General features: G+C 51.1%; 1 protein-coding gene across 1 annotated transcript in view; it reads right to left on the minus strand.

Annotated features, from left to right (window-relative positions):
• Positions 1-3010: 3010 nt before the first annotated feature.
• ANKH (ANKH inorganic pyrophosphate transport regulator) overlaps positions 3011-21460 on the minus strand; it is a 129521-nt gene continuing 111071 nt past the window's right edge. Inside the window, exons 9-12 of the mRNA XM_032415390.1 lie at positions 9917-10046; positions 7327-7450; positions 6622-6721; positions 3011-5037 (exon numbers count right to left, since the gene is read on the minus strand). Coding sequence (XP_032271281.1) covers positions 4924-5037; positions 6622-6721; positions 7327-7450; positions 9917-10046 — 468 coding nt within the window. The 3' untranslated portion in view covers positions 3011-4923. The remainder of the gene's footprint in view (positions 5038-6621; positions 6722-7326; positions 7451-9916; positions 10047-21460) is intronic.

The following is a 21460-nucleotide window of genomic DNA, read 5'->3' on the forward strand; positions in this document are numbered from 1 at the left end:
CCACACTTCAGGGAACCAGAGTCCACCTGGCCATGATGTTTCCCAACACCAAAGGCAACCATTTCTTGTCCCTGGTGCATAGCTGGAGAATGTCTGCCCCTAAATCTTCCGGGGCCAACCAATCTCCATATGCCGCTGAATTTCCACGAAGCCAGACAGGCTGGTCTGTCTCCAGCTCTCTTCAACCTAAGAAGACCACTTCTACTTGTGGACACACAAAGGGTTCCTAGCTCTTGTGCGTTTCTGTGTACACGCACGGACTGTGGTAAGTCTTGTTAGCGAAGTGCACTTAAGTTTCATAACCTTAGAAAGAGGTGTCGTGTAAAAACCTGCCCCGTCTGCGAGTGGCAGACTGCCATCTATTCAAGTCTCTGGCATGATCTGACGCAGACTTTTAGGTACCCTGGCTCATTGTACATGAAGCAGAGGGAAAGAAATCTTTTGGAATTACGTGGACTTGGCAAAGAATGATTTAAAAAACAATGTGATGACTGAGGAGGCCCACCTTGGGTGCTCTGCTTAGCAGAGGCTGCTGATCGTTCCAACATCCCCTCTTGGGAAGAAAGTCAGTCAGCTCAGAATATCTGTCCACTGTTCTTCCCTTTTGAGATCAGATAATAAGCTACACACACACACACACACACAACACACACACACACACACACACAGAGCCCCCTTTTCTGACCTCTGAGTGGGGTTTGGGTTATTTTGATTACATAATAAAATTTCTCTCACTTTAAACATTAGCGCAGTTAATTTTAGACATTTAGCCTTTAAAAGGGCAGGGCCTTTTGGTACATTTGTCTTCAGATTTCTTCTACATCCTGTTTTATGTGTGGTTAGATCAGCTGATGAATCATGTGATGTTTTGCTGCTTCAAACGACAGAAATAGACTCAAAATAACCACACGGAGGAGCCTCTCCAATATTTACCAAACAGGTTGCTCAAAAACATGCTTTTCTATGGTTCACATGCTTTTTATGAAAGAGCTGGGGGAGGGTGGCTGTCTACGGAAGACGGGGGGCGCGGAGACACGGGTTTCATGGAATTGGCTGCACGTGGACCACAGAGGTCTCAATGCTACAAAGGGCCCTGTCTTCTGAAGCCCCGCCCAGTGACAAAAAAGGGGCGGGACTTAGAACACAGAAGGCCCCTTTTACTGGGCTGTGCCTCACTTTGAAAACTTCATCCTATGTTTAGGGGTCAGCTCACCTGAAAAAGAAGAGGCCAGAAGCCAGGACTGGTTGGAACACAACAGTGCATGCTGTCCTGGGCACTGGTCTGCCTAGAGATTCAGGGAAGTAGAAAGATTTTTAAATACAAGAACATATTTCTCAAGGTCATGTCATTGAATTATAAGATTATAAATACTTTTTTTCTTGCAACACAGCCTCTTGGGCTCTCCCACATTAGTCTGAATTAAGGAAAAACCCTCTGGTCAGAGAACTACTGAGTCTTTAAATTGTTTTGTTTCTAGAAACTAACCGTACAAAAAAAAAAAATTACTCTCTTCCGACCCCCCTTCCTTACCATAAGAAAAGACCCCAAATGGGGAACAGTTAGGGTGGGGAGCTGTTGAGTTTTTTTCACTTCTTACTCTAAACTATCACTGAAGAACTTTTGTCATACTTGGGAAATATAAGGACTATCTCAACCCTGAGAGAGATCCAGAAAAGGCTTCCTGTGAGGACCACTGACCTGGACCCTGGCTGGGACGTGCCCTGGGGTTTGGAGAACTTTCAGCCTGATGGAGCTGGGCTATGGTGGAGCCCCTCCCTGGGCCTCCCTCCTTGTGGTCCCCTGCCCTCTGCACCTCCCAAAGTTATTTATTGGTAGGACTCAAAGAATGAAAAAGTGCATTTGATACCATACCAAAGCTTTCCTTGGGCCCACCCGACATATCCTAAACAACACTAAAAGCTATTCTTTCTGAAGGTATCAACCATCCATGGACGTTTCCAAAGCCAAGCCACCTGCTCAGGCTGACCCATGAAACAGACACAGAACAAGACCTTTGGAAGAAGACAGACCCAACACAGGCAGCAAGGGACCATGCCTGGCTTCCACTCCCGCGCCCAGATGGAAGAATCCCAGTCAAGTGAGGGGTTCTGGCCAACGTGCAAACCTCTCCACATGCCCCTGGGCCTCATGGCCGACAGGTCCAGCCCTATCATGACTTTCCTGGAGCAAGCCTCGCCTGGTTCTTCCCGCTCACTTCTTGGGCATCTGATGCCCTGTGCCACCAAGCTCCGAGTGGAACAGAGCACACGACACCTTTATGTTTTAGAATGACCTGGCATAGGACCCTCAAAAAAGCGAAGAGGCCTCCGACCTGGGAATACCGTCAGTGCAGGAAGACTGCTTTGAGCTTCCCCAACTCACTTCTCAGCATTTTAAACGGCTTTATGCCCCTGTCGTTACAGATTATATTTGTCTACATGTATCACCCAATATGGAGAAGGTCACGCTTGGTCTTTTCACGGTCCTTGCCATGTGACTCTCCCAGGTTCCACGCCCTTCTAATTATATGTCAGCTGAGCGACTGGCAATAAAAAAGAAACCTGTGTTGGGGAAATCTTTTTTTTTTGGTCGGCAAACTCAAAGGCGTGGCCCTCCTTACTCTGAAAAGTGGGAAGGAGCAGTGTTCCTGTCTAAGGCTGCCAATACCAGGTCTTGCTCTAGAAGCTGAGGTGTGTGTGGTAGGCCATGAGTGAAGTTAAGCCGCCCATGTGAAGGAACCGTGTAGGGTACGGCGTGCGTCGAGGCAGAAGGTTTTGGACACGTCCTGCACAGGCTCTGTCATCGTGGTCTTCCCGAGTTCTCTGAGACGGGCGCCACATATTTATGGCCCGTGATGTTCATCATCGACGGTGTCTCTGAGGTTCTAATGACACATTCTAGTTGTGTAATGAAGGGTCTCTAGCTGATCTTTCCCCGACTTCGGAAGAGGTGGCTTTTTCAATTTGATCTTTAAGTTCCAGCCGCACAAGCATGAGATAGTCACACATGTTAAAAAATACTGCTGTTTAATTTTCTAGTCATGTACTTTTAAAAAGCTGATACAATTAGACGTTTTTTTTTTTCCCCCATCTTCTCAGATCTGTCCCTGAAACCACCCGAGAGCTACGCATCTTAATTTCTAGCACTCATCTATACGGAGGAAAAGTCTCTCAGAGGAAGCCCATGAAAATTTGTCCCCACGGTGGACACACCCAAGGTCACTTGATGTCCAGAAATATGAATGCAGCCCTGTGATGTTCGTGGCTGACTTTATGCCCTTACATTCTTTTTTTTTTTTTAACGAGGAACAATATGATTACACAGCACTGAAAATAATAAACACAAAAGGCTTGCCTTTTTCGCCCCTTCCAGTGTGTATTTCCATTCTCACTGTTGTCTATGCTAGCTGACCCCATTTATACCCGTTACCCATAATGAAAAATAGTTCCTTCCTCATTTATTGATCCTTACATTTATATACAAATGACAGACTCTGTAGAACTGCTGTAAATAAGATACAATGTTCATCGATACAATACGTTTCAACCGCAGGTCTCTAGAGCACAGGAGTAATCACCGTATTGTATTAGAGACGTTTTATTGAAAATGCGAAAATAGGAAATGTATTATAGCCTAAAATAAATTACATAACATATACAGTATATATTTATATCTTTAAAATATTTTTGTGTTTAGGTTCTTTCCGTCTAGGAATTTTGACTAAATCAAGAATTTAGTGAACTGTGTCCATAATTTTTTTAAAGAAAAAACCCGCTTTCCAAAACTTAGAAAAATATACTGCACTAAATGGATTTCAAATGTGTCATTTCAGGGAATATCACATAGTGACTTTGCTATCGCTTAGAAAATGTCTTGCTTTCTCATGGTGTGAATTACCTGCCCCGCATGGTTATGAGTAAGAGTAGCGGAACCAGGTAACGAATCTACTTCAAAAGTTACGATACAGCAACCTGGCATTAGAATGCTAGATTATGACTTAAAGCTTCCTTTCACTTTAAAAAAACTAAGAAAAAACTCCGTTTCGCTTGCTCTAGCGCCATCTTCAGGAAAGGTGAGTGACAAACAAGCCTTCGGGGAAGTCATGCCTGAGGATGCTGATGTCTGGAGATGCGCTTTTGTGACAACTTAAAAAACTTAGCTCATGTATGTACACGGCGGGGCCTGAAAAGTGGGAGCTCGCTCAAACCTAGGAAAATGCAGGTGAAATGCTACCGTTCAGTCCGCCACGCCCCCGGCGTCTCGAACCTTCCCCCGGGAGGTCAGGCCCGCGCGTCCGTCCGTCCGCCCGGCCGTGCAGTGCGTCCACAAAGGCACTGGTCAGTGTGAGCGGCCAGGCCGGGCTGCCATCTGTCGCGGACGCTCTGCACGGCGGGGGAGGGGGGTGGCCGGGCGTTGGTGGCCGCAGGCCCCCGGGGCTGCGTCTCTCTCTGCACAGCCGTGTTCCTGGGAAGCCAGCCACAGAGAGCCGAGCTGTAACCTGTGGATTCGGAAGAGCGACGCGGAGGGACAGGGTCCAGTCGGGCCTGCTGGGCGGGGGCGGCCGAGGGCGCTGATGGCCCAGCCGCAGTCCTTTGGTTCCGAGTGGAGATTGTCCGAGGGGGGAGGAGGAGGGGACGGGCTGTTCTAGAGGCAGCTGCGTCTTTGGGATTTCGGGGGAAGTGGGGGCGTGAACTCATTGTTCTGTTTGTGTGTCCAAAGCGATGGCAGGGACCACTGTTCGGGTCCCCACAGCCGAGGGAGCATACCCAGTATGCCGCAGAGTCTACACGAAACCTCTAGCAAGGCCTCTTCCGTGACCCAAACCCAAACCCAAACCCCAGAGCAGAAGAAAGAAAGCACGAGGGAGAGGAGATGTCGCTGCGCTGCCACCTGGCCGCCCTGCTGTCCCCGCGTCCGGCGCCTTAGTCATTCTCCTCTCGCATTTCCACCACGTCTGTCCCCTCCTCTGCCGGCGGAATGTCCGTCATGGCCGAGTCCTCCCCCTCGGCCGCCGTCTCGGTCTCCATCTTCTTTTTCTAGACCCAAGAAGACTCATGAGTGTGGGGCTGTGACGGGGACGCGACACCGCAGAGCCACGAGCAGGGAGAGGCCGCCAGGGTCTCAGGGGGCCCCTCGCTGCAGACCTGGGTCCCGTTTCTGGTTCGGGTGACCTCCCTGCGGCTGCATCTGGGCTCAGTATATTCCTCTCAGTCCGGTTACTTACTCGGGGGGCCGGCACTGTGCTAGGCGCTTTGGGGGATCCTGGCTGCCCTGTCCCCCTGCCCTGGGGCCCCCCGCCCCCCCCACATGCAGACTGTTTTCCCCTCCAGGCCACCCCAGGTCTGTGTCTCTCTCCCACCCTGCTGGTCGCCTGTCCCGATTTCCGGCGACCGCACTGCCATGTTGGCCGCCTTGCGGTAAATGCCTCTCCGGGCCCTGACCTCTTCTCCTTGGGGGTCAGCTTCTCCAGTGCCGCCCCCCAGCCCCGCCATTCTCGGCTCACTGGAGACTCTGTCATTACCAACACCCTTGGCATCACTGACAGGCCAGCTTCAAGGACACGGTCCTCCACCTCCCGCCACGGTCTGCCTCTCCTTCCAGGCCCCTGCCCCCACAACCCATGGGCCTTCTTGCCTCCTCTCCCCGCGCATCAGCTTAAATGAAATGCTCAATAGTTAGCATCGCTTCTGTGCCCTGCCCCTCTTTTCTTTAATCTCATTTGTAGGTAAAACCCTGACCTTGGTTGGGCTCAAGCCTCTGCCAATTTCAGCCCTCGCCACCCAGCTGCCGTGGCTGGGGAATCACTGGGGAGCCCCAGCGATCCATCCTTGGGCCCCTTCCCTTCTCTACCCCCCTCCACTCCCTGGCTAATCCTGTCCCTCCTGCTCCCTAAGTAGTCATAATCTTAGGACTATACCCCCAAACAATTAGGTAACCCTGCAGGATAAATGAATTATGTGCTAACGGTGAGTACACTGTGTATGTGTGTGTGTGTGCAAGCGTGCACACGGTGGGCAGTTGAGAAGACTTCCTGGAAGGGCATGGGATCTGAGGTTGAAGAGGGGAAGGGCTTTGCAGAGGCAGAGTGGGGAGAGGGCATCCTAATCACCCAACATTTTTTAGACTGGTCCTTCCTCAGCGATAAAGTCTGAGTTTATAACGACTTAAAGGATGGATCGGTTTCAGCATTTTCTTGCATAGTCAAAGCATTATTTAGTTTCTACAATTTGTATTCTCCCAAGGCAACACTAGGATGCAGGATTGTATCCTTTCAGTCGTCTCTCCTGAGCAATCTGGCTGCCCTTTGAGACGAGGCGGGTGTCAGGAATAATCCACGTAATGGGTATAAGGAGTAACCTACAAAACAACATACTAAGGTGTCCCCTTGTTAGTGAACCTGACCTAGGACTGAGCAACTCTGGCCACGAGGGTCACTCACACGCAGGAGGGGCCCCGGAGTTCTGGTGAGCAGTGTGGATCCAGCTGAGGTGGGACATGAACGGGAGGTGCCACCGCCCCGGCCACCTCTCGCTGTGGGTCCACAGGGAGCTGCCCAGGATCCCTGCACCTGGGGAGGCTTCACAGCCCGGGCAGGTGCGTGGGTCTGCAGCCAGGCTCACCTGTTTCCGATAGACGTAGCACGCGGCTATGGCGACCATGGTGGACTCTCCCACAAACCCCGCCAGGAGGGAGCCCACGCCCAGGGTGGCTCCGTGTACCCTGGGATGAGAACACAAAGGCCATTTGTCTGTTAAAGCCGTGCTGAGGCACAGGTAGAGTGGAAACCCAGCCCGGGAAAGGTGCAGACAAGAGAGGAACCAATTGCCCCCGCCCACCCCGAGCTCTGCTGGAAGGGCTGCACCTGATACGCGGCCCCCCTGTGTGGGGAGGGGACCTGGAGCTCCGAGGTGAGCTGTCCCCCACTCCCCTTCCAGATCTTGGCTCCACGCTGCTGGCGGGGCCGTGGGCCACGGCCCCCTCACTCGTGAGCCCACAGCCCTTCCTGCGCTCGTCTCTGTACAGAGATGGGAGCTCTGAGGGTGGGGGTCACGACGCCCTTCCTCCCTGTGCTTTCCCCCTTCCCGAGCCTGCCGCCCGTAGCAGGTGCTCAGTGAATAGCGTGTATGGGCCTGACCCCAAAAGTACTCTTCTAGAATGTTGCTGAGCCGCCTTCCACCTACTGCCTGGACAGAGGAAGAAGGTATCACTCTGCATTTCTAATTCTAGATATGCTTGGGGATGCCACATGAACATGCAGATGTTCTTAAGTGGCAGAAGGACCCACAGCCCCCAAGCCCTCCCCTCCCCGCTCCCCGACAGCATACCCCAGGTAGGGCAGGACCACGAGGCTGGTGATGAGGACGATGATCCGCAGCACGGAGCTGGGGGCCAGGACAAAGGTCTTCTTCAGCGTCATGAGCCACCCGGTGAGATGGGCCCTCACAGTGACTGAGGGGACAGCAAAGGACTGGTCAGTGACACCCTGCTTCTCCCAGTCCTCAGCCTCTGCCCCATGCCTCGCCAGCACACCCGAGGTCGTGGGGTGGCTGGGTGAGGACCCAGGCCGTGCTGCTGCGGCCCCGGGCTGGCCGCCACATCTTCCTGCCGGGGCTCCTGAGCCAGCTTCTGGGCCTGCCATAGCCCCATCCCTACCCAGGCTGCCTCCTCACTGCAGCCCTTAGCGCCCAGACAGAGGGCTGCAGGCAGCTGCCTTTCCCCGCTGTGACTGCTGTCTGTCTTCGGCTGGCCCGGCCTGCCCACCGCCCCCCTGCCCGCCAGCCCGGCCTCCAGCTCTGATCTCTGCTCTCTAGAAGAGAGGACACAGAAAAGCCACACCTTGCCAGCGATCCAGTTTGTGCAAGAGGAGGGAAGCCGGACCAGAAGGCCCGTCTTCCTGGGGGGAGGGGCGGGGGAGGATCGTGGAGACCGGAGCGGGGAGAGGGAAGGATGGGGCTTCCCTCGTTCCTTCCCAGCCATCCCGGACTGCTGGCACCCTCCTCTCCTTCCCTAACAGCCCCCCTTGTCTCGGTCGGTCACTATTCCCAAGGACCTCGCAGTGCATTCCGGCGCTGGCTCCGCATCCACCCTGGCACAGCGCGGGGCAGGGCAGGGCGCCCGGCCTGGGCACAAACGAGGGCTCTAGGCGCGGACTGCGTGGGGGGCCGCGGACACCCCGGTCAGGAGGAAGTGCCTGGATGTTTACATTTGATCTGCAACTGCAAGGGGCTGTTGGAAGCTATGGCCTAGTCCTCCCAGGGTGGGCATCGCCAGGCAGACTCATGGGGTAAAAACTCATGTCCAGGGCACACTGGGAGGAAGACGCTCCTGTCTTCCTCGTCTCATGGGAGGCCCTGCCTGCCCGGGGTGGAGGCCTTGTATTATGAGGCACACACACACACTTGGGTTTGGCTGAGGCAGAGGGTAGGGGCGCCCACTGGAACGCCCACCCGCTTGGCCTGAACCCCGCAGGTTGCAAAGACAGATGGGGCCTGATGGCTGGCCCGAAGCCTTAGTGTGACCGACACAGAAGTGAGTCAAGAGATTAAAAACCAGTCCAGTCCCAGCAGGATTTGTCTGGGACCCCAGCTCCTCCGCCAGTTGAATCTGGGGAAGGAGCGGCCGGTCCTTAGTCTCCAGCAGGGGGCAGCCTTGCTCTAGGTGGGGTCACCTTCCACAGCGTGGCTCCCCCAGTGTCCCCTTGAGAAAGACCAGACACCACCCCATGGCCGCGATCTTCCACTTCTCCACTTCTTCCACAACCGGGAAGGTGACACCTGAGAGGCCCGGCCTCCAGAAATGCTCGGCGTCTAAGAGCAGGGGTGGCCTACGATCCGGTGCCCGGATGGCCCCACTGGCCCTGGCCTCCTCCAGCTCTGCGGCCCATTTCTTAACCGTGGCTTTGTCCATTCTGCCTTCTCAGCTGAATGATTTAGTGGCTTATTTGGGCATTAATTTTCTTTTTAAGATTTTATTTTTAAGTCATCTCTATACCCAACGCGGGACTCGAACTCACAACCCTGAGATCGAGAGTGGCAAGCTCTTCCGTCTGAGCCAGCCAGGCACCCCTGGGCAATACGTTTTTGAATAAGTAATGGCATGCGCTTGGTATGGAATTGAAAAGGTGCAACTGACTCCCCCAGGCCCTGGTCCTGCTCCAGAGGCAACCACTGGTACCAGTTTGGTGAGTTACTTCCAGGAACAGTGAGTGGACACCCAAGCACTCACCATGAACTTGACACACAGAATAACAAGCGTGTGTGATATGCTTGTTACAGAAAAGTAGCATGCTAATCAGCCATTCTGCGGCCTGCTCTTCTCATTTAATAAAGAACCGCCTCACTCGTTATAGTAAACCTCCTCCTACGGTATTGGTTTGGGAATTTTCAGCCTGGCTTATTTTTGGCTATGGAGACTTTTCTCTCTGGCCATATGCCGTCTGGCCTCAGCTCTGCCCCCAGATTCTTAACTCCAGCAGTATTTTTCTGTCTTTGTCCATCTGCAGGTTTTAGCAGTCTATCTGCCTTTTTGCTTATGTTACTTTTTAAATAACGTATTATAAAACTGACTTCGGAGGATATAGTTCTAAGAATTTTAACACACGCACAGATCTGTGTAGCCATCACCATGAGCAGGGCACGGGACAGTTCCAGGGCCCCCCAAAACTCCTCACGCTGTCCCTTTGGGTGCGCTTTCTTTTTACTGTGTCTGCGACCTCTGTCCTTGAAGAAACAAATTATGGCTGTCCGATTTGTTTCTTGAACTTGCAACCCAGTAGGTAATGTGTTGGCACCTTTCCAATCCACTGTGACATTTTAGTGTTCCTGTTTGGGACATCATCGCAAACATTTCCAAAGAAAGAAGACCGCATCGGGCATGAGGGTAGACAGGAATTTTCCTTTCATTCTCTGTCTTTACCTGGAACCGGGAAGAAGGAGAAGATGCGCAGGGGAACTACGCAGAGTTCTGCAAAGGCGAAGTCCACTCCAATGATGTCTATCAGAATTTTCTCAGAAACGTTGGGCGTCCAGAACATCACGAAACAGAGCTGGGGGCAGAAGGGACAGTCAGCAAGGTCGTTAGCAGGAGCGTACGTGAGTGAAACGACATCAAGGCAGGTGTTCCGTGACCCCGCGGAGCTAGGAAGGAGGGCGAAGCTGCCCGATCAGGGGCTGGTGCATCCGTCCTCACACTGCCGCCGTCCTGCCTTGTCCTCACCTTTGGACACAGGCCCCGCCCATCTGGCACAGGTGCCCCAGAGGGACCCCCAGAGGGACCCCCGCAGCGGGGCTACTGAGGGAGACCAGTTGCTCTCATGGAAGGCGTAACTAGGTTGCTAAGCCACTCAGTGAGGTCAGGGTGAACGTGCTCAGTCATGGGATTTTTACAGCTTTCCCCCAGGAGTGAGAAGTGACCCGAAAGCACCTGGACTACATCTGCACGCGCAGAGCCACACTGAGTCAGCGCACCTCACGAGAAAGGAAACACTGAGACTTAAATTCATGATGGGTTCGGGAGCTTTTCAAGGTCTTGTTAAGAGAATAAGAGACAACAGCCACGGAATGTGCACTTTTGGAGAGCAGGTGGGCAAGGAGTACAAGGATTTAACAGACCCCCCCCCCCCCGCCAAAATAGAATTTTAAACTGACAGGGGGTGGGGGTGGGGAGCGAGCTGCTTCCAGCCCTTCCCCCCTCACCCCATCAGGAAATGTGGCAACAGGCCCTCTGGAAGTGAGGGCAGGGCCAACAGGAGGCCGGTGGAAAGTCTAGTTAGTAAGCAGCTTGTCCAGTCGCCCCTGCACAGCTGGTGACTGTGGCCCCTGACCTTGGCAGGACCCTGGAATTCCATCTCTGCAGTGGAGGACAGTTGCTGCCCGGAACCCGGGGGATTAAGGGAAGGATGACGTCGAAGCTCCTGTCCTCTTCCTCTGTTCAGCTCCCAGAACACAGGAAACCAGCTGCATCCTTTGGGGGGAGGAGACCCAGGGTTCTGGAGGCTGGAGGCTCCTGGTGAGGCAGAACACCCTCCCGTGCCTGACCGGCCACCACGAGGCCCACACAGGGCATCGGCCACCCCCACACGGGCAGGGCTGCCAGTCGGCTTCTGATGCCCCCCCACGGTGAGGAGACAAGCAGGGATCACCAGACTTTGAGGAAGGCCTCTAAGTTGAAGAGGCTCAGACAGAGGGAAAAAAAATCGGAGGAAACAGAGACAAAGCAGAGAGATAGAGAGATGGACAGGTGTGTGTGTGTGTGTGTGTGTGTTTGGGCGTGTGTGTGTGTGCGCACACACAGGGAGCGAGAGAGAGAGGAAACTTTCCCCACTGATATTCTCAGAGTGATAGAAGATCCCGCATCTATGAAACAAGGCCCAAATGGAAATGGTATTTCAAAAAGGTGGTTAAAGAACAAGAAAGGTACTTCTGAAAATTAAAAAGATTAAGTCAGAAATAAGAAATTCACAAAACGACAGTAAGATAAAGTTGAAGAAATCTATAACAAAGATGCAGCAGGACAAAGACATGGGAAGTACAGGAGAATGGGTTAAAAAAATATAAATAAAGGACCAATCTAGGAGGCACAAATTCAAGTAATATGAGTTCCAGGAAGAGAGAACAGTGAAAATCTGAGAGCTGAAAGATACGACTTCTAAGACCATCGTGGGGTCCATCAGGTGGACACAGCACTGTGGATGAAGGAAGACCCGCCAAGCACAGCACACACAATGCTGGAGGCAGAGACAAGATTCTAGGAGCTTCCAGCAGTGGATAGCTAGAAAGCTCACACCGAGAGTCAGAAGACACGGGCGGTAAGTGAGGAGGGAAAACGGTTTCTATCCTAGAACTCAGAACCAAACTGTCAATCAAGTGTGCTGGAAGAAAGACACCTTCAGATGTTCAAGGCCTCAAAGAATTTCCTTCCTACACAACACTTTCTCAAGAAGCCACTGGGGGTATCCTCTGCCAGAGCAAGGGAGGAGTCATGGATGAAGAAAAATTACAGGATTGGTCTCAAGAAAAAGGCCTGGGGAATCCCTGGGATGGGGTCAGGGAAGATCCCGGAAGGGCCGAGAACAGGCCCACAGGTCAGCAGATTTGCACTGGAGCTGGTTGGAATAGACCTCATATGTGGGGTGCATGCAATGAAGGGAACATGTGGGAATAAACTAGTGGCAAATAGAAAGCTGAGAAAAATTATGAATAGGACAATGATGACGGTCCAGGAAAAACTACAATTTTTTCAAGAAAAGAAGGGAATCAGAGCTAGCTGTCAAGAGTTTGCCACATTTGGAATCCATCGAAAGAGCTGTGGAGCTGGGGGGCTGTCTGGGAGTACAAAAAGTGGGGAGTGCGCAGGCCGGGGGAAGGGCTGTTGGTAACAATCCTTAGGGAATGGACTTTTTAACCTCTGTGTGTGTATAACTGATTAACAAACCCTGAATGAAAACATGTAATAATATAACTTTGGAAGAGAATGCTAAACACCTGCCAATTCCACCAAATATTTTCTTGCTTCAGGTGCAAGTGATTCTTCTTTAAAATGAAAGTGAATACATTCTAAAATGAATCACAATCATGTAAAAACAGAACGCTGAAATTTCAGAATGCATGATCCTTTAGGCTTTGGGTAAATTAAGTTTCATGGAATTAGGCTGGTCCCATTAACTATGTTGTGCTAATGGGAAGATCTATTATAAATATGTCTCACTTTATAAATGTAATGGAGCTTTTATTCTATCATGCATGCTTCAGCATCTGGAAAGAATATTCCATTGCATTTCAAAAGTGGCAGATGTACAATCATTTAACCCTCCTGCCTAATGCCAGTACTCACACCCAATTTTTGACATGAAGGGAAAAGTACTTCCTTAGATCTAGCAACCCAGAGCTCAGAGACTTTATTACCTAGTGGCCTGGACAAGTGGCCTTGTCATCTTTTTCCACTGCAAAGCTGTCAGCCCGAAAGGGTGAGGTTCACGCCTACAGCTCGGGGGAGGCGGTGGGGTGGGGGAGGGAGGCAATTTCATGCAATTAAAACTTCAAAATGACACTGAGCATGGGACTGGGACACAATCCATTTCCCTGATGAAGAGATGGATCATCTCTCCTTCCAAATATTTTCCACTGCAGTAAAGCTGTAAAGATTAAGGTAAGTAAGCATCGCCCCAAGTCTGGACTTGCTTTGTGCCTAAGGAGATGTGGAGGGTAAGCTATTCTAAGTTTTCCCGGCTGGAGGGCGATACCTAGGGCATATTCTCCTAAAAACGTAGGCTTCCAGGAGAATCACGGGTATGCTGTATTTCTATTACAACCAGCGATGATCTGAATGTGAGATAATGCTGCACGTTGCAATCTCTCTGTGTTTTGTAAATCACCATAAAGTAGCCTCTAAGTTTCAACAAACCAAGGAAAAAGGAGGGTGTAACCACACGTCAGAGAGGATGGAACAAGAAAGCATCTGTCGCCAAGCCAGATAATCCCTCCCTCTTGCTTCTCCACATGGACAATGTTCATCTGGAAACTTTTTACTGCCTTGGACGAGATTATGAGTAAACCTTTGAAGGAGGGAGTGCAATCCGAGGGCACAGCAACAACGAGCTGCCCACGTCACATGAGACGTTTACATGAATCTCAACCTGGACGGGTGACCACCATTCTGGTCCCTTGCAAACCAAACGCTGAGGCTTGGTGGGTCTCTAACAGATCCTCCAGGAGAGTGGCTTGATATTCCATTTCCAAAATTCCACAGTATTTGACTTGGACTCATGGAGCGACTCTGGTCTCCCTCTGGTCTCTATCTGTGCTAAGCATACCTTAAAGGTCCCTATCAAGGCCACATGCCACCGAGGTGTCTCTTTAGAGTTTTCAGTCACACACACCGAGAGCCTAGACTGGGTCTTCTAGAGCAAGGTAGCCGAAAGCCGTCAGTCTGGTCTGGGGCTTCAGCAATCCCAGGTAACTGTTCCAAGAGAAGGAACATGGCCTACCTCGACGCTTCCTTTCTTTTCTCCCCCCAAATTTCTAAATATGGCCCCTTTGCCGTGCTTCCAGGATGAAAACGCCCGCTGCCTTCCAGCAAGCTCCTAAGAAAGTGACTATTTCCTGCACTGCCCAGTGAGAAAAACATGCAACTTAGAAGTAGGTGTGGTGTTGGTTAAAAGCTGCAATCAATACTTACGTGCAGGTCAACTTCCCCTAAGAATAATAACCAGATCACATCTGACCAGCCTGTTTCAGAAAACAAGAAGCTTCAGAAGTAAACCTAACAAAGAACATTTCAGGAAAAGTGTCATTCTAATGAGTTGCCCGGAGGAGGCTTCCCTCGGAACAAGCCCTCCCAGTTGACCATGACATGCCGTGTTCCTCAAATATTTGCAGAGCCTAATGACATTGACTTTTCCAAACCAGAACACAAACCTAATAAACTACTGACAATGAACAGGATTTGTTCTCCTTGGAGCAGGTGCGGGGTTGGCTTTTTTTTTTCCCCCTGCAGAGCTTGCTGTCAATATTATCTGATTAGGAAGCAGCCGGCAAAACAGAATAACCCACTCAGCGCCCAGATCTGGGTTCTTCTATTTATTCTCCAATAAAAGGAGCCGGGGCTTCTTAGAGAAGTGGCTTATTCGAAGACCAGGGCAGGAAATATACGAGATGATCAGCCTGGAGTAATGTGTCAAAGGACACAGGAACTCAGCAGAAAGAGCTCCCGATAGCCAAAGCTGGAACGATTTGAGCACCAAAATAATATAGTATTGAATTATGACCCCCAGTGTACAATAACTACCCACGAGTCCATACTGATTTGAATAGGGACAAATCTCCCACATACAATGCCGAACAATTTATATATTTGGATGAGGCCTCAGGGAGGTGGAGCATACCCCCCCCATCCTGAAGTGTGGGCTGACCACAGCAACTGCCTCCTAGAGAGAGTACCTTCCAGCAGGGAAGTGGCGAACACAGTCTCGGCCAGGCGATCAAGGTCAAGGTCAACAGTGATTAAGTCATGTTGATTGCACATATTCTTGGTAAGATGGGAGAACAGCACTTCACCTGGGTCGGCTTCCTCCCCCCAGACCCATAAGCCCAGTCTAACGGAGAAAAACCTCAGACACACCCAAACTGAAGGCCACTCTACACAATACCTAATGAGTATTCCTCAAAACTATCAAGCCCACAAAAACCGAGTTTGAGAAGCTCTCACAGACCAGAGAGGCTAAGGGACAAGAAGGCTCACTGGAATGTGGTCACGCAGACCGGACCATAGAACACAAGAAGGACACAAGGAAAAAGCTGGTGAAATCGGAATGAACTCTGGAGTTTAATTAATGGTGGGGTTGGCTCCTCAGGTGCGTCAAAAGGGCCCTCATAGAGCAAGATGGAGTGAGAGGTAGCTCAAAGAGCTACCTCCTCAAAGCTTCTGTAAACCTAAAATAATGCTAAAAGGTTACTGAAAAAGAAGATCCATGACCCATTCCTCTTTTATTTGACAGACTGTGATTCTTTTTCTGAGGACCAGGCCACTGACTCTGACATTTCTATTTTGAACTTGGACATACTTCTCTGTGTTTCAAGATACATTCATCTCTAGTAGAGCATGGACCTCTCCAGACAAACCTTCTACCTTCATGATCACTGGCTTTTCCTTTCCGTTCATTGCGTTAGCCTCTTTAGAAAACTAACCACCCCTGGGCCACAGCCCTTTTATTCACAATCAGGACAGGATGTTCCCAGTCGGTGTAGATGCAACGGCCATGGCTTGTATGATGGTGTTGTTCCTGAGAGGCATCGTCCTGAGGGGCAATCTGTTAAGCTGGCTTCACCTGTCGGTACACAGTTGTTCTGTGTCGGGGGCAGTATTTAACTTTTCGTTTCCAAATCTGTATAACAATGATCTAAGCTATGACAAAGTTCTGTCGTATATTAGAATGCTCAATCGGGATTATAGCATGCACAGGGGACGAAGGAAGCCCTAAGCCTTACAGAAACAACCCCCCTGGGTCTAAGACGCTCCTGTCTGAGTCAGTGTGACTAGAACCACAGAAGGAGCGTCCTCCCCAAGCCTTGCTTCCTCTCCCACAGAGTCAGTCCCTGCCCTGCCCCGGGACGAGGACTTGGGAATGGGATTTGAAGAAGCCAGTTGTTTCTGTCAGCGTCTGAACGCAGAGAACATATAAACCCAGCTGCTGTGGGACAGCCAAGCCCGCACGTCCTGAGAGGAGCCCACTCCACAAAGAAACATGGCCAAGAGCTCTGGGTTTGACTTCATCTCCAGAAGCTGTTGACCATGCTTTTGAGGAACTCACAAAGCTGTCTTCATTACCCCAAAGACCCAGGATGAGTAGCAAGTCAGAGATTCTGATCCCCTGCAGTTAGAAAAAGGGATACACGCAACTGTTTTTAGTTAACATGGTCAGGCCTGGGCATCATTTTTATTTGGAGATTTTACTTAGAAAGACAAGGTCAATGTCCTTTTAATTGGGTTTAAGTGTCCACTGGGTAAGCCAGTGTTTAACCCGCAACTACACCGTGTACAGAGAGGTGCTTATGAGCTTGGCTCTCGACCACGTGCTTGGTGAGCCTGTGATGTACGTTCTGGTGTCAGCTCCCTTCCGCAGTGCGCACGACCAGACACCAGAATGCCCCACGCTGAGGAGCCTGCCCCGTGCATTCAGGGCCCTATCAGCCCCCGGCGCAGTCCATGTGATCAATCAGTCTTAGCTATCATTATCATCAAAGCTTTCCTGGGACCACAATGAAATGTCAACCTTGGAGTCATCTGGAGGCGGTAAGATTAGGACTGATTTTATTTTTCTCTTTGTACTTTCTCATTTCCCACAAAGCACATGTAATCTTTTTTCTTTTTCTTTTTTTTTTTAAAGATTTTATTTATTTATTTGACACAGAGAGAGAGAGAGAGAGAGAGCACAAGTAGGCAGAGAGGCAGGCAGAGGGAGAGGGAGAAGCAGGCTCTCCACTGAGCAGGGAGCTGGACGTGGGGCTCGATCCCAGGACTCTGAGATCATGACCTGAGCCGAAGGCAGCCGCTTAACCGACTGAGCCACCCGGGTGCCCCTGTAATCTTTTTTCTTTGTCAGAAAAACATTTTAGCATAAAAAGGACCCCTGTATCTGTCAAGGACAGATCAAGTCCATGTGTGCCTATGACAGGGATTTGAGAAATCCTGATTTGGAGGGAGGGCAGCTTTCAGAAGGCGGCTGACAACTTGATTTTCTTTTTTTTTTTTTTAAGATTTTATCTACTTACCTGACAGAGAGAATGAGAGAGCACAAGCAGGGGGAGCAGCAGAGGAGAAGAAGCAGGCTCCCCCCCGAGCAGAGCGCCCAGGACCCTGGGATCATGACCTGAGCCGAAGGCTGGTGCCCAACTGACTGAGCCACCCAGGAGCCCCATGACAACTGGATTTTCATAACCAGTGTCCTGGGAGCTGCGTCCCGTGTCACGCCAGTGGGAAGGCACGCTGATTTGATTTGCTTGTGGCTGGAGGGGCCCTATCAGAAAAAGCAGGACGCTCTCGGGCAGCCCATGTCTACCTTGCCCGAGTCTTCAGTGAGCGCTGATGAAGACCTGAGGAACATCATTTGGCCTTTTGATTCTCAGCATCAAATTGCGCTGGCAGTAGGCATACGGCAGGGGTGGGGACTTCAGCAAGGGTTTTGTGGGTCATGGTCATGGCTCTGAGCCGGGCAGGGGGTGAGGGAGTGGGGCCCGGGGGTGCCATGGTCAGCATAGTGTGCTGACTGGCCCTCTGCTCCCTGGTGCTGTGTGAGGGCCGACTGCGGGGGGCAAGGGCAGAAGCAGGGAGCCCCGTCATGGCGGGGGGTGGGTGCTACTGTAACTATGCCGGGAGTTGGCCACGGGCCAGCGAGAGGGGAGGAAGGGTCGATGTGGAGGAATTTGCAGTGAGTATTAAAGGGAAGTGCCGGGGGACAGAGGTGAGGCAGGAAGAGGGAGGGGTGCGGTGGGACGTGGACGAGCGGTAGTCCATGTCAGCCTGGAGCCCGGGTGCACTGCGGGCGCCCTTCCAGCCTGTCTGGGCCAGTTTCTCCCTCCCACTTGCTGGCTGCCACCTGAGCTAGAGGCGGTCATTGCGAAGAGCCTTCCCAGTGCGAACAGTGAGTTCACGACCCAGCATTCCATCGGGATGCCTCTTGGAACCAGTGTGAATCCCAGTTTTGAAGGAAAAAAAATATGCCATCTTACTAGAACAGAAATGACTAAAGCAGATGTAATGTGTGAAAATGGCCAACGAGCCCCATTTCTGGACATCGGTGTTGAAGAGGGTGACGGGGGAGCAAGCCTGGGATAATCGCCAGAGGGGATGAGCTGCTGTCCTGCGACTGGCACTCTAGGGGACCGCCGATCCATCCTCTGACAGAGAAGGGACAGCAGGGGACAGGGCAGAGGGAGGGGACACTTCCGCGGAGGAGAAAGTCACAGGCAGGGAAAACCTGGAGAGGAAGGGTTGCGGGAATGACAGCACTAGCCAGCGGGGAGGGGCGCCGTCCGGCCGGCGTCTGTAAGGTCTGGCTTGCCGACTGCAGTGGGGGAAGGAGATGGGGTAAACCGCCTCCGTCACACGGACACACACAGCTTGGAAAAGCACATTACAAAGTGTCTGTGGCGCCCCTGATAGTCTCAGTGTGGCTTGAGGACAGTCACGCTTGTTACACATCTTCCCCGCACACATTCCTGAGAGTCGATGCACAACCCCGCCGCCCCATGTTACGCTACAGCCATGGTAAAAAGCTCACGTTCTCAGATGTAGGGTTTAAAGTCAGCTTTTTAAAAGAGTATGAAAACAGAATCATCCCTGCTATGATTTCAATGGAATGAAACTGCCCAGTACACCCCACTAGAGCACTGGTGCCTCTCTCGGAGCGAAGCCCCAATTCTGAGCAAGGCGGCAATGATGCACTTCCAACAGCAGGGGGCGCCATGCACCAAGCCTGCAGAGGGCGCTCCTTCTAGCTGCAGAACGTTTCATGCTTTCCCATTACCCGATTTGAAGAGTACTTATAAAGTTCCAACCTGAGCTTCTGCTTAGCCTTAACTTTCCGTTGACAGTTCACAAACTGAAACTTGCCCGGGGCTGGGGCAGGGAGCACGGGAGTTGTTTGGTGGGTGTAGAGTTTCGGTTTTGCAAGATGCAGAGATCTGTGGATGGGTGGTGGTGGTGACCAGAGCGTAGCTGTGTAAATGTACTCAACTTTAACACTTAAAACTTGAAAAACTGTAAAATGTTGCACTTTGACAATGGTTAAGATGCTAAGTTTTACGTTAGGTGTATTTTACTGCGATTAAAAGATCTTTTCATACTGTCATTTCATGATGCAGGTTTAGGTGGAGTTTTGGGGACCCATCTTCACTGTTGTAGTCTCCTCTGAGTTTCCCTAAACAAACCAATCAGCCCCGCAAATCTGCAGGGCATGATGATTTCCTTAAAAACCAGATGCCGGCGAAAAGTGGGAAGGAGCGGCTCTTACCCACTGCTGATCACGCACCAAGAGCTTTCCATCGGTACACAGTCTGTGGGGCGCCGGGTGAGAAAGCTTCGAATTCAGTTTATTTACCTTTGGTCCTTTTTGTCCTCCCCATGCACAAGAGGGTCATTTTCTTCTCCCGGATAATGTGAACAATGAGCAGGCAGTCTCCGGGCGCGGGGGTGGGGCCGCCGAGCAGAACAAAGCCTCACACAGGCCGTCCTTGTAGGCACAGGGTCAGCGTGGTACCGTGGCCGGAATAAGGCCCATGGTGTCCACTGGCCGATGGCCGAGGGACGGACAGCCCGTGGGTAAGTTCCGCAGCAGGAAGGTGAGACTGGTCACTCTCATGAACCAGACTTTAACTCTTTGAAAACAGGGCCGACTGGACAAGCTCTTATGGGACAGTGGCTTTTCCTAGTTACCAGCTTGGATTCTGCAGCTTTCTGGCACACAGCGGAGGGGCCTCCGGACTGACGGGCTTTCCTTCCAGGCAGCCCTGAATGGGACGCATTCAGAAGCAGGAATTCTTTTTATTTTATTTTATTTTATTTTATTATGTTACGTTAGTCACCATAAAATACATCATTAGTTTTTGATGTAGTGAGCCACGATTCATTGTTTTCGTATAACACCCGGTGCTCCATGCAGTACGTGCCCTCTTTAATACCCATCACTGGGCTAACCCATCCCCCCACGCCCCTCCCTTCTAAAACCCTCAGTTTGTTTCTCAGAGTGCATAGTCTCTCATGGTTCATCTCTCCCTCTGATTTCCCTCCCTTCATTTTTCCCTCCCTTCTCCTAATGTCCTCCATGCTATTCCTTATGTTCCACATATAAGTGAAACCATATGATAATTGACTTTCTCTGCTTGACTTATTTCACTTAGCATAATCTCCTCCAGTCCCATCCATGTTGATGTAAAGGTTGGGTATTCATCCTTTCTGATGGCTGAGTAATATTCCATTGTATATATGGACCACATCTTCTTTATCCATTCATCTGTTGAAGGGCATCTCGGCTCTTTCCCCAGTTTGGCTATTGCGGACATTGCTGCTATGAACATTGGGGTGCATATGGCCCTTCTTTTCACTACATCTGTGTCTTTGGGGTAAATACCCAGGAGTGCAATTGCTGGGTCATAGGGTAGCTCTATTTTTAAATTTTTGAGGCACCTCCACACTGTTTTCCAAAGTGGCTGTACCAATGTGCATTCCCACCAACAGTGTGAGAGGGTTCCCCTTTCTCCACAACCTCTCCAACATTTGTTGTTTCTTGCCTTGTCCATTTTTGCCATTCTAACTGGTGTAAGGTGGTATCTCAATGTGGTTTTGATTTGAATTTCCCTGATGGCTAATGATGATGAACATTTTTTCATGTGCCTCTTAGCCATTTGTATGTCTTCTTTGGAGAAGTTTCTGTTCATGTCTTCTGCCCATTTTTTGACTTGATTATTTGTTTTTTGGGTGTTGAGTTTGAGAAGTTCTTTATAGATCTTGGATACCAGCCCTTTATCTGTAGTGTCATTTGCAAATATCAGAAGCAGGAATTCTTGATGCTTATGGGGTGATGCTCTCTGCTACCCCATGAAGCAGCAAGAGGGGAGGAGGGACGTGCGGCCAGAGCATCTGAGGCCCTCCCCGCTACACGTGGAAAATAGATGGAAATGGGAGAGCAGCACCTGTCCTGAACCCAAGATGCAACACTGGCCCTTATAATAATGCAAAAAGGCTCCTAACTGGGGACACGGAGGCTGCAGCCAGCGGCGCGGGTCATTTTCCTTCCCCAAGGCGCTACTTTTTCTCTCAGCAGCACCTCGGACCCGGAGAGTGGCAGGTGGCCGGAGCCGGGGTGCTGGCCGGGATGAGGGACTCTATACATACTGATGGGGCCAGCGACTTATCTTCCAAAGGGGGCTGGAGCTGGGGGGGACGAGGAGGCAGAACGGAGTTCGT

This window comes from Phoca vitulina, unplaced genomic scaffold, assembly GCF_004348235.1.
Source record: "Phoca vitulina isolate PV1807 unplaced genomic scaffold, GSC_HSeal_1.0 scaffold17, whole genome shotgun sequence".
NCBI classification, from domain to species: domain Eukaryota; kingdom Metazoa; phylum Chordata; class Mammalia; order Carnivora; family Phocidae; genus Phoca; species Phoca vitulina.